Source organism: Megalops cyprinoides, chromosome 2 (genome assembly GCF_013368585.1).
Source record: "Megalops cyprinoides isolate fMegCyp1 chromosome 2, fMegCyp1.pri, whole genome shotgun sequence".
NCBI lineage: Eukaryota > Metazoa > Chordata > Actinopteri > Elopiformes > Megalopidae > Megalops > Megalops cyprinoides.
The window spans coordinates 44971710-44983922 of record NC_050584.1 but is presented as its reverse complement, the minus strand read 5'-3'; the positions used below and the strand labels follow the sequence as shown (position 1 = coordinate 44983922).

Below are 12213 nucleotides of genomic sequence, written 5' to 3'. Positions count from 1 at the left end.
TTTATTAATTCCATATTACTGCACTCTTGTTTACTTCTTACCTTGTATGCAACAAAAAACACCACAGTTTTTATGGTTCAGGTGAACATATTTCAACTATACGTTAAGAGAGTGTGATATTGAACAGATTCTGTGCCTGACATTTGACATCATTCCACTGAAGTCTTAAATTGGCCAAGGCATTTTCTTAGGGACATATCCGTGTGAAGAGCAATGATGAAAAAAAGAAGTTCCTGGCTTGTGACAAAAGGGAGCCACATACGATTCCCAGATGGAGGAAGGCGGAAGCTGTGGTATAAATTAGAAAACAGATTAATGCAAGGGTGCAAGAGAGGTGAAAGGTCATTGGAGTGAACAGACAATGAGTTTTATTTTCTTTCAGAAAGGTCACACTTACAGAATGAGCGTTGGCCAAGGGCGATTCTTCCCAAAATGTGAGAGCCAAAAAAGGTCATGAGCATGATAATATAACCCTCCCAACCAACCAGATCCTCACCCCCCCACCCTGAAGAATATGTATGTCCGTAAACACTCGCTCCCGCCTTTGTTCGATCAGGACAAAAAAATAGTCAAAGAGCTACAAAAAAGGAGAAATCTTTAATCACCTTCTTGAAAGGGACCATTGAGTGTGTTTGTGTCTCCCTTGGCCTCTGAACTGTCCGTCAGCCTTATACTGGAATTTGGGGAGCCATCAAGGGTTGACAGGCAGGACTGCAATGGGGGGCGAGAGGAGCGAAAGGGGGGCGAGGGGTTATGGGGGGGGGGGGGGATTATGCAAAAAATCTGTCCAAAAATGAGTCAAGTGGAACGCTCACTGCTTGACTAGCGTGTGAGAGCGAGCTGGCATGCCGGCGCTTTCCCACAATCCCGCTTTGTTCGCTCACTTGTCACCGCAAAAGGCGCAGAGCCCCCAGCCCGCAGAGGAGAGAGGACGGAGGCGGAGGATCAGAGAAAGGTGGGAGGGGGGTGATAGAGGGTGGCGGATATGGGTGTCGGAGGAAGGGGTATTTCTGCCCTCAAAAGCAGGAATCTTTCCCTTTCATTTGCATTGGTTGGATTTGGGAATGCTTTACTTATTTTTTATCCTTTTTCCCCTCTCGCTTTATGCATCAGATTTTTTTTTATCGTATTTCGAAAACATGAATGTGTGGCACAACCTTTGACTGACAGACGTGTCTGTGGCTTTGAGGTACTCCATGCTTCTGTTGAGTTTGCAGTTTTAAGCCTGCGTGCACAGTGTGTTCTTTGATACAGGTTCTTCATATGGCAGTACAGGACAGTCCCAGCTGGTGTCTCTCCCTCTCTCACACACGAGCGCAATGACTGTAAAGTAAATGGAATAAGCCTAAAAAAGGAGCAGATACTGGACACAGAAAGGAGAGAGGAATCCTTTCAGATAACCCCTCTTGCTCTAGTGCTAGCATCAGGGACACGGCTTTATTCACCCTGTCGTATTATGGTTAATTTCCCTTAAATGGAAGAGTGCATGTTTCAATGGGAAAGATCAAAGGGGGCAATGGGTACAAAAGTACTTTGATGGCAGGTGAGGCAAAGTGCTGGTGTAGCTTTGTGAAGGTCCTGTTGGTCAGTCTCAGGAAAGACCCAGTTCAAAGTGAAGCCCAGACCATGACCAGAAGTGTAATGAGTGAAATTCCGAATGAGGGTGGGAGAGGTGGAGTAGGGGAGATTGTGGATAACTGCATTCTTGTAACCGGTGCAGGCATTATATCACATAAATGATATAAGGTGATAAACATGAATTAGGAAAGGAAAAAAAGCACATTTGAAAGTGTGAGATTACCCAGTCTAGGTGTGAGACTGTGAAATACAGTCCCAACAGGCTTGGCACCCGGAGATAATACAGAGGGGTGCACTTGCCATCCACAGGGGGCACAAAACATAATATCTAAAACAAAAATAGTAGACATTGGGATATAAGGAAACAACTGGGGGTGCACTGAGGTCCATCTGGGGGTGCAATGCAACCCCTAAGCACCCCCATAGCGCCGGCCCTGGGTCCCAATGTGTGAGGCTCATGTTAAATGCATGGAACCTGAGGCGTTTGCATGACAGTGGTGAGTCTAACTTAACTTTAGCTGGCTGCTTAATGAAGGGCCACACATTACGCATTTCATTAGTTGACAATTCTGTTCTACTTTTATTTTTAGTGTTAGAAGTCCTCCCTTTGGTAATAGGCTGTCACAAATGTATATTTCCTAGTACAGGTAGGAATGTGTATGTGTGTGTGTGTGTGTGTGATCCCCTCTCTTGATCTATTCAGTTTGGCTCCTTTGAGTCCTGACTCCTCTCCTGGCTTCCTTTGTGTCCTGGATGAAAAGGGCAGTTTATTATGTCTCTCTGCAGCAAGCAGCAGAACAGCACTGAACAGGGTCAGAAGTGAAGCTCTCCTCTGACTTTGAAAGTGAAAGGTGATGGGGGATGTGTGTGTGTGTGTGTGTGTGTGTGTCAGAGAATGGAGGGTGGGGGGGTCCAGGGGGTTAAGAAGGCGAGAAGAAGAAAAAGGGGGCAGAGAGCGGAGTTCTGCTTCAGTTCATCACTTCTGAGTGCCCTTCCGGTTGTTGGGTTTGACCCCGATGTGAAGCAGAGCTCTTTCCCATTTCCTCTTTTCCAGGGACTATAGTCTCAATGTGTTCCTGTCAAACACCGGACGGGCTGGGGAGGTTACATGGCTGCTCGCTCTCTTCTACTGTGTTACACAGCCAGCCACACAGACGTGAGCACAGGGGATGCCACTGCACATGGAATGAGGGCTGACAAGAGATGAATGTAGGCACTGAGAATATGCACTGAAGGTGTCAGTTTATGTCACGGTCTCAAAGCAACTGGGCTACCGCAGTGGCGCCTGACGTAGTAGCAGTTTCTTAGTTGAGGTAAATATGCCACTATAGTCGTATGGAAGACAAGCTCACTTGTTAGCTTGTTTTTTTTTTCTCATGTCTTAATTCATCAGTGAAAATTATGTACTCAATAAATCCAGCATGCACCCCCTTGACCATGGTCAAAGGCTTGTGTTGCTCATCCATAGGGAAGTCAAGTACCTCACTTTCGCAGAAAGCAGGACACGTGGTAAGGATGTGACCTCAAGCAGTAAAACCAAGCAGAGGCCGTAGATGCTGACTGCGGAGAGGGTTATGCAGACTTTGCCAATGCTACAGTACAGTGCTGTATATCATATTCGCAACCTTTATTACAACCTTACAAACCTGCAACACCTCTCCTGCTGTAGAAGGCTGTTGAAAGTAACCCGGAAAAGCAGGCCTGACTTGAAAGAAATCTTTTAAAAAGATTTATGAGCGAATTGAACCACGCAAATAAGCAATATCAGGCTGAACTGTGCTGTTCTGCCTTCATTGAAATGCAGAAAAATGTACTGTAGTGTAGGAACTAGTGGAGTCATTTTCCTACCAGTGTTGGCTTTGACTAAATCCATATCTTTTTTCGCAGTCTATTTTAAATTTGAAATGTTTGTGGTTCAGTCATTGTATTTCAAGAGGATTTCTCAGAGACGATTTCCCCCAGCTCCAGCTGTGCCACTCAGTGCCATTCGTTCCCCTTGTTGGCTTCTCCTCCACATTTTTTGGAGTGCTGTAAATTGCCGTTGACGCGAGTCAAGCGGAATTATCCCATGCAAATCCCATCATAGAGCGGACTGGCTCTCAGGCGTCTGCTCAGCCCCTAAACGTCATGGAGCTAATGGGAGAAACATGTGAAGATCAGCAAGGCCGACATCTAATGGGCACCTGTCATTGTTGGACTCAGTTTTAATTAATGCAGAGCATAAATCAGGGCAGTGCAAATAAAAAAAAAAAAAAAAACTGAGATGGAACTACCGTGTTTTGCAACCAAATAAATTACACACAAATATCAGTGTATTGGAACTGTAAAAAGTGAATTAGGAAAAAAAATGCACTCTATTTATCAAGATGCAGACTGATAGAACCAGACTAAAAACTGAAATCAATCCAATCTGAAAAAAAAAAAATAGGTATTTGCTATGGTGAGTCAACATTAACGAGCTAAAGCCACACATAAACAATTTTGTTAGTTACAAAACATATCATTCTGGGTCCAAACAGCAAACCATCAATGAACATTTATCAAATTACAAAGCTAGTAAATTAAGCAGGCTGAAAAACACAAAGTACTTTCTAAATTGAAAAGGAAGCCAGTTGCAGATAGGGTAAAATTACCAGTATTGACATCCACAGACAAGCAACAACAGAAAAAAAGTATCAAGGCAGTCATCACTAGGAAGAGAAAAATGGTTTAGATTGAAGGTGACATTTACTCCATTGAGGCAAGTGTTTTAAAATTGAATACCTAAAATGATTCACATGTCATAAGTAAATGGTCTAAATGACCTCCTCTCCAAGACAAACCTTTCCAGCACCAATGTACCAAAGGGAAAAGTAGTAATTCACTTCTACAATTATACAAATTACTGTACATGTTTTTTGCTTAAAAAGCTTTAAGAATCCATTCACCTGCTATGAATAAATGGTTTACATTTAAATTGTCATTGACTGAAGGCGAGGTGAGGTTGGATAATTGAGAATTTAAGGACACTTCATTCACCATTCGGTTGCTGAGGACTGATAACTCCAAGCATCCAATTTTTTGTGTGCCCAAGTTCAGAGTGCTGTTTATGGCTTGTGTACATTCTCTTGATAACTGTGCCATGTGATCAGAATGCTGTTCACAGAAATACACACTGCCTGGAAAGCTATATAATCTGTGGGAGTTTTTGTTCTGCAGACAGATCCTTCTGCATCTTGTCTCCGAAGTACTCCTCATTAGACTGGCTTCACTTATACTAGAGACCACGTTTTCTTCAAGAATAATTACAAATTAACCACAGCGTATGGTATATAATCTCCATAAACAGACTTGCAAATAGTACTACATTTCTGGTTGCTTTGACAGTTGGTTGGAAGCAAGTAGCATTAAGAACAATGCTGGGTGAATAGGTGTCAAACTGAACACGGAGACACATGCAGTTAGAAAATGTAATATTTTGCTCTACATAGATCTATTTGACACTCCCAATCAAGCATCGGCTTACATGGCGATCACTGACCCACATTTCATACATGGAGTCAACACATTTCTTATCCTGTCTCAGCAGGACCCGAGTAAGTTTCACACGATGCCTATCCAAGTGAGAAAGAGTTATGTCTCCATCTGGTGTCCTGCTCATAGTATTACACATCAATTGACCACATAGACCAGTTTCTATGTAGGAATGTCTTCGGTCTTTAAACACGCAATTTAGTAATTTCATTGTTTAAAAAAATTCACAAAAAAATAAGACAGGACGGGAATTTCAAAATATATTCAAAATCACATCAGGTATTGATTTTATTAGAAAACAGTGCACTGTGTATAACATATGCTGCTGATTGTCAGCAGTGAAGGCCTGCTCCACAACCACAGAGGGCAGGCACAGCTTCTCTGTGGTCAGACGTTACTTCTTCTTTCAAACCATTAAATGCAGCAAACAAATTCACACATTCAAAAAAGAGCCCTATATAAACCTTACATACATTTGTTAACCTCAAAGCACAGCATTCGGCCTTATTCTCCAACTCCTCTTCCACTGCATTCCTCCAGATACACAGTGACAAACAGACTACAAAAGGATTGAAGAAAGAAGCATAAAAAATAACCGACAATACAACATAGAGCTTTAGTTCCACGTCCAAACCAGTCAGTATAGCAGGAAAAAAGGCGCCGTTTTGTGCTGCGATAGTATTTGATGTTTGCTCCACTCTGCCAAACAAAACACTGATATGGATATGTTGTGGATTCCCTTATCAGTACCTGTTTCCAGAAAGCTGTTGCCTTTATTTGTTTTTCAGCATATATCATCAAACAGCTCATTCAGTCTTCCATGAAATTCAATAAAAAGATCTTAAATATGTGGCTTTTCTGCCTATGAAAAAATAGTTTCAAGAGATTACAAAATCAGTTTGAAGGAAATACATTCAATACAAGTCATTTTATGTATTAGTAGGAACAAATACTTTTTTAGTCTGAACAGACACAGCAGGCATTCCCTCTGAGAGAATGTCACTGTTACCAGGGCAGCCTGCCTCTCATACATTTAATGTTTTCTGGAGGCAAGGGATGGAGCCCTTTCTGACATTTTTCATAGCTGGAATTCAGATTACAGAAGCAGCTGACTCAAGGATCAATCATGGGCTCTGACTCTCCCGAATGGAATCTGGTACAATTCCTGGTACAATTTGGTCCAAGCAATTGAATCCATGCATTTCTTTTCCTAGATTTCTGCATTTGCAGTGATGTGCAATAGCTACTATTTAATTTCCTTTTCTTTTTTTTTTTTTAACAAACACAATTTACATAATGTGAACCGTTTGTGTCTCCACAGAGAGGCTATCAATGTAAAACAAACCAGCAGAAGAAGAGTATATCTCATGCCAGAACAAGATAACGCCCCAAAAATGTCAAATTTCACTGGCAATTTAATGGAGGGGGTACCTCACCCACACGATCAAATTTTCAGAGTTGCTTTGATTAGGTCTTCTGCTGTTTTGTACAAACATAAGAGAATTTAAAAGTCCAGTTCTTGTTCATTAGCGTGAAAACCACACTTTCTCAAAAGAGCAGATGTGAGATTTCTCAGTAGGTTCTGCGCTGAATAACCTGGCGGTCACTCCTCCAGCAGAGGCCATGTCTCGCTTGGCTGCCCGTCTCATTTGATTAACACCACCACAGGAAAAATCACACTTACTTGCAATTACAGGTAGCCCCCTGAGACAGAGCACATAATTAATTACAATTAACCAAATGTTTAACAGTGCAAAGCATTGTGTCAAATGACCTCATTTTCCTCCTTCACTGTGTGCATCTGGCTGTGGAGCAGTGCTGTGGTAAAATGGTTTTACAACAGCGCAGACTCTTTTACGGTATGCAGGGACCTATACAGATATATTGACCGTTAACCAAACAAAGGACATTTCATTTTTTGCAACTTTTCATATGTTTTCAAGCATGCAATCTTACACACCATTTATTTGGCTTGGTGAGATACCTACAGCAACTAGCAAAATCTTAAATTAATTTACTGATGTCAGGCTGTTGTCAGCACCGGATGTTTGGTGTGTGTTTGACACACATTTGACACACAAGTCACATCAAAATGATTAACATGATGTCTGTGCTGTTCCATTGGTACTGCAAATGTTTCCCACTCCTGAAACACTGGGCATACAATGGCTGAACATTTGTCACAGCAAGACACTAAAAGAGACACAAATGCTTAAATGAAGAGACATCAGAACAACACAAGCAAGGCCCAACCAAACATCAGTCCACCTGCCTGAGAGCTACGTCCTGTGCTTTTGTGAGTGGAAGAAGTCAAATCCCAAAGAGCAGTGGCACCATGCCATAAGTTATAAAGTGAAAGAATACAGGCAAACATGGTGACACGAGAGAAGCCACAAAAATGTGAAATTAAGTCAAAATACTCAAATGTTAAAGAAATGCATAGCTCTGCTACAGCTGTGTAAGGTGATGTTGGGGAATCATCTCATGTTATATAAAAGCTGCAGCTAGAACCAAGAAAAACACCTACCAAACCTTTTCTCTGCCACCATTATTATTTCAACAATGAGCAATACAACCTCCAAAAAATTCACATTTGGAGATAATGGTTAATAATTAATCATTTTGTAGATAATGGAGGTTGAGAAACAGGGGGCCTCTTTATCACCTCTGAGATTGTCTATGGATTTTTAAATGAAGGTTTCTGTGAGCAGCTCTCCTCTGTTGTGGTAATAACCAGATCATGTGCCAAGGGCTATTAAACAGGGGATGACAGTTCAGGTGGATGAACCATTCAGGCGAGAATGGCTGCCCCGCACTGTATTGGCATATTGGAAAGATCTCAGTGAGATATTCCCCAGAGGTAATCGATCGCTCGGGTCTAATCTGTCCGGTCTGAAAACAGGATATTCACAGCAAAGTTTGACCATTTAGGACTAATATTCAGTACAGAGAAGTGCAGAGATAAAAAGTGAAGCAAAGGAGAGGATAAAAACAAGTCTTGAGAGCCATCACCTGTTATCCATTACTATAAAGGTCACAATACATGGTGAGGCAAAATAACTTAAGTAAAGATGCCAGAAAAAAAATGGCATTGTTTGTAGAAATCTGATGCGTGTTCAGCAAAATGTCAACAGTCTATTTCAAAGCCACAGGACACTGCATAGACGGTTTCCCCCAAAAATGAAGTATCGCTGGAGTGAAAACACCTCTTCACCTTCATCAGCAGCTTTGGCACAAAAAACACCCCGACTGATTGTCCTCTTACAGTACTCAACCTATGCATTTATTAAAGGTCCTTTTAATAATAAGAAAAAGAATATCATCTATTTGGTCAACACAAATCTCATGTCCCTAGCGTCTCCTTTTTCTACTCTTATATTTGAATTGATTACAGGAAAAAAAAAGAATCAAAATTTAAATGTCCAGTCTAATCCTCCTCACAGGCATGATGAGAAAAATGAAAACAAAAATGTTGCAGTCATGGAAAGATTAAGCCTTGGGAATGTTTTCGCTCTCTTCCAGTTCTTTCTGCTTCCTCTTGGCCAAGGAATGCAGGACTCATCTGACACACAAAGAAGAGGAAAGAGTTCAGCTGATGGGAACAGATCACACTCTTCAGAAAAATGCTCTATGCATAATTGGGTCATTCTGTGTGAAATGGGTCTTCATAACTGCTATAACTCATCATAACTGCGTCATAACTCATGATCTTGCTAGCATTGATTCCATCTCACATGAAACGCCCAGACGAAAGCGATACGGAGGTTCTTGATTTACTGTGGTTCAGTGTTTCAGAAAAACACACTGGAGAATACTTAGTACAGAAAAAGCATGAGTCTAAAGTAGGTTCAATGAATATAAATTCCCTCATGAATCAGACATGTGATGGAAAGGTTACAATTAGCGTTAAGTTTCTAGTGTAAAGACACGGTCATGTTTACATAAGGGGGCACAATCAGAAAGGCAGTTCTGTGTTCGAAATAGGCTTAAGGCATTTAACGTTCCCACTAAATACAATGAAGTCCAGCAGTTCATCAACATATCATAACATTAACGTAAACCACCCCTTCACCCTTCGATGCCAGCAAAGCGACTCCTCTCAGTACTATGGTATTTTCTTGTCACATCCTCACCTTCTCAGGGCCTTCGCTTCGTAAACAGTCGTGTCATCCTCATCACTCTCAAGAGGAGCCATCTCCATGTTGTCGTCAGAATTTGACAGCAGCCCATACTTGTTCCTCTGAGTTGTTTTCTTCAACCTTTGCGTTACATAATAATTCATTCAAAAACAAAATCAGATACATTGTACACATCGATATCTGCATTTAGCAAATCACTGGACCCTGTTCTTACAACACATACCAATAGTTGCAACATGTTATAACTCATAAAGGAACTAGACTCGCAAAGTCTAACAAGTGACAAAAAACCGTGTACAACTCACCGCACCGCTCTTACGAGGAAATAAAGCACTCCAATGATTGTGATCCCAATAAGCACATACAGGGCCCTTTGTATCATTGAGCTGTCCACATTTAGTTTCGGAAAAATGCTACTGTTGCTGGACGTCGTGCTGTTGCGAACGCCATTACTCGTGTGGTTATCAGGCTTCAGCGCTTTCACTACAGCAGGAGTTGTCAAGTCGGCCGTGTCAACGGTGTGTGAAATGGAGACAGTCCACAAAATTAACAACGGGATGAAAATAAAAACCCCTGGAAGTTCCATTTTCTTTACAGCCGCTAGTCAGCTAGCGTTGGGTAGCTAGCGATTTAGAGAAGTTAGTTGGTAAGCTATTTGTTTATTTGTGTTTTAAATAAATAAGACGCACCGATTAGCGTCGTAGCTGAACCAGTGACGAAGTATCACTTAAATAAACCAAACTAGAAGGCTATAATAACTTTTACACTGAATGTTTTGTAGTAACTAAATCGATAGTTAGCCAGGTAAGTAGAGTTAGTTCCTCCTTCCTGCTCAAGATTGGTGACGTTGCACTATGTTGCTGGCCACCACTCAACGTACTTCCGTTAGGTTTTTGTTTTTTTTTTCAAAATAAAAGTTTCCAATAATTTTTCTATTTCCTTTGTAATTATTCTGAATGTCGTGCATTTTTTTTCAATAACCACTGCAGGCCCAAATATAAATTTTAAATCTAATTGAAAAGTGACTAATAACATAATGAATGTATATTCAAACAACCACAGTCTGTGAATAGTCTTACAGTAAAACCTGACAGCATCCTGGCTCCCTGAACCCAGTCCCTCCTTGAACCTTGCACTAATATCCATAACAGCACCATGTAAATGGTTACTGGTGTACTTTGTGATTGCTGTTATGGCACTTGTGAGTGTTGGTACATTGATTGAAGCACTGTTTTGTGCAGTATAATTATTTTAGTTGTGTTGTGGATGATTTTTGAATTAACACCAAAGTCCTACTCTTATTACTATGCATTATGCATTCTGTTCATCACTCCCTATGAGTGACTGCTAAATTACAATTAAATCTAAATATAGTTTAGCTCTCTACTTTCTGTTGTAATACACTATTATAACATGTATTTTGTGTCCAGTTAATCTTTTCTTTGTAAATTTAAGAAATTCTTTTTATCATTGTCATCCTAGCATAATTCATTTTGACAAAGTCTGAGTGTTTTGGAAGAGGAAACCATGTTTTTACTTGTTACATGTGGGAGTTCATACCTCCCTGTATCTTAACCAAGATCTCCCTGACTTCATCTGAGCAGCTCACAGGCACCTAGCACATTGCAGAGTGTTAGATAGTGGTGAGGCAAAGCCAATTTGTTTCCCTGCTGTAGGTTCCCTGTCATTATTGGCTGAGGACCCAGCTGGGATTTTACCTAAACTATAGAGCTCAGCTTCTGCTCAACATGTCTGTGTTTTGAATATAAAATACACATTGTCAAGGGAAGGAAGCTCTTCAATCACAGAATGGCTTATTTATGCTGAATTCATGGAAATGCACTTGCATGGCCACTAGCCATCTTGGAAACTACGTGTGTGCTTTAGATGTTAGACTGTGTATGGGGTCATTCTTTTATTTTGATATAAAACATCGAGAAAATTACCGGAAGTTATAACTGTTGCCCCATTCACGGTTACAACAGCTCTGGGTTACAACATCGTACGTCACACAGGCCGATCACGTTATTCTATGAACAATCAAAGAAGTTAAGGCACAATGGTGGTGGAAATATAGGCTGCGCCATAAGTGAAAAGGTAACTTTATTCAGATCACGGCGTTTAAATGTGCAGCGCATAGCTAGGTACTCAAAAGACCACAGTTCAATCCTTCGAAAAGTGTAAAGGAAGTCCTCGTAGGAAAGGAAACATGTAAATGGTGCATAACGTCACAAGACAACCGATGTTTCATGTACTTTCAGTTAGCTGGAAATAATTTTACATTGCACCCCCATCTAGTGTGCTCGGTAGGGGGCGGAGATTAAGTCAGGTTAGGAGTTTTACTTCGAGACTCGGATTGGCACCCTGTATTTTTTGGTAAATTACGATGAATCGTTGTTGACAAGTGAACCCGCGATGTCCCCATCAGTGCACGTGGGCATTATGTTTACAGCACCTGAGAGAGGGCAGCTACCAAGGAAGTACTCTCCCTGGCCATCTACCATTACAATACTAACTAAACTCGGCTCCAGTGAGCTTAGGCTCTGCATAGGAAGGCTAGCGGTAATGGTTTCTGCTCTAAGAGGCTCCACAGTACTTCACAACGCCAAGAGTTGTGGATCAAGTCCAGCTGCAGAACACAATTCAAGTGTGGACACTCAGATCTTGTGTAATTTTGAACAGAGGAGATCAAATAACAGTCAACCGTTCTGGGAAGGCATGAAAAAAAATCAGATATTACTAATTTTATTTTTTTTTTCATACTGGGGAACAGCTACAAGTGCTGGAACTTGCTCTGGAGAAGAGCATGTTAAATGAATGTAATGTTATGTAATGTAATGTACAAAACGATAGCAGCTTGCCAGTTCTTAACATCTATGATGTGTTGTATTGAAGTCAAACTAAATTTGAAAATGATACTTGGTTTACCTGAAAACAGTTGCCATTGATCTCTTTTAGTCTGAAAATGGCATCTTTACATCTA

General features: G+C 41.0%; 1 protein-coding gene across 1 annotated transcript; it reads right to left on the bottom strand.

Moving 5' to 3' along the window:
* Positions 1 to 7022: 7022 nt before the first annotated feature.
* fam174c (family with sequence similarity 174 member C) lies at positions 7023 to 10049 on the bottom strand. Its single transcript, XM_036554336.1, has 3 exons — positions 9536 to 10049; positions 9225 to 9350; positions 7023 to 8653 (listed from the first exon to the last, which is right to left on the bottom strand). Exons 1-3 carry the CDS (start codon positions 9814 to 9816, stop codon positions 8650 to 8652), a joined length of 411 nt encoding a protein of 136 aa, XP_036410229.1. The 5' UTR covers positions 9817 to 10049; the 3' UTR covers positions 7023 to 8649.
* Between the last annotated feature and the right edge of the window lie 2164 nt (positions 10050 to 12213).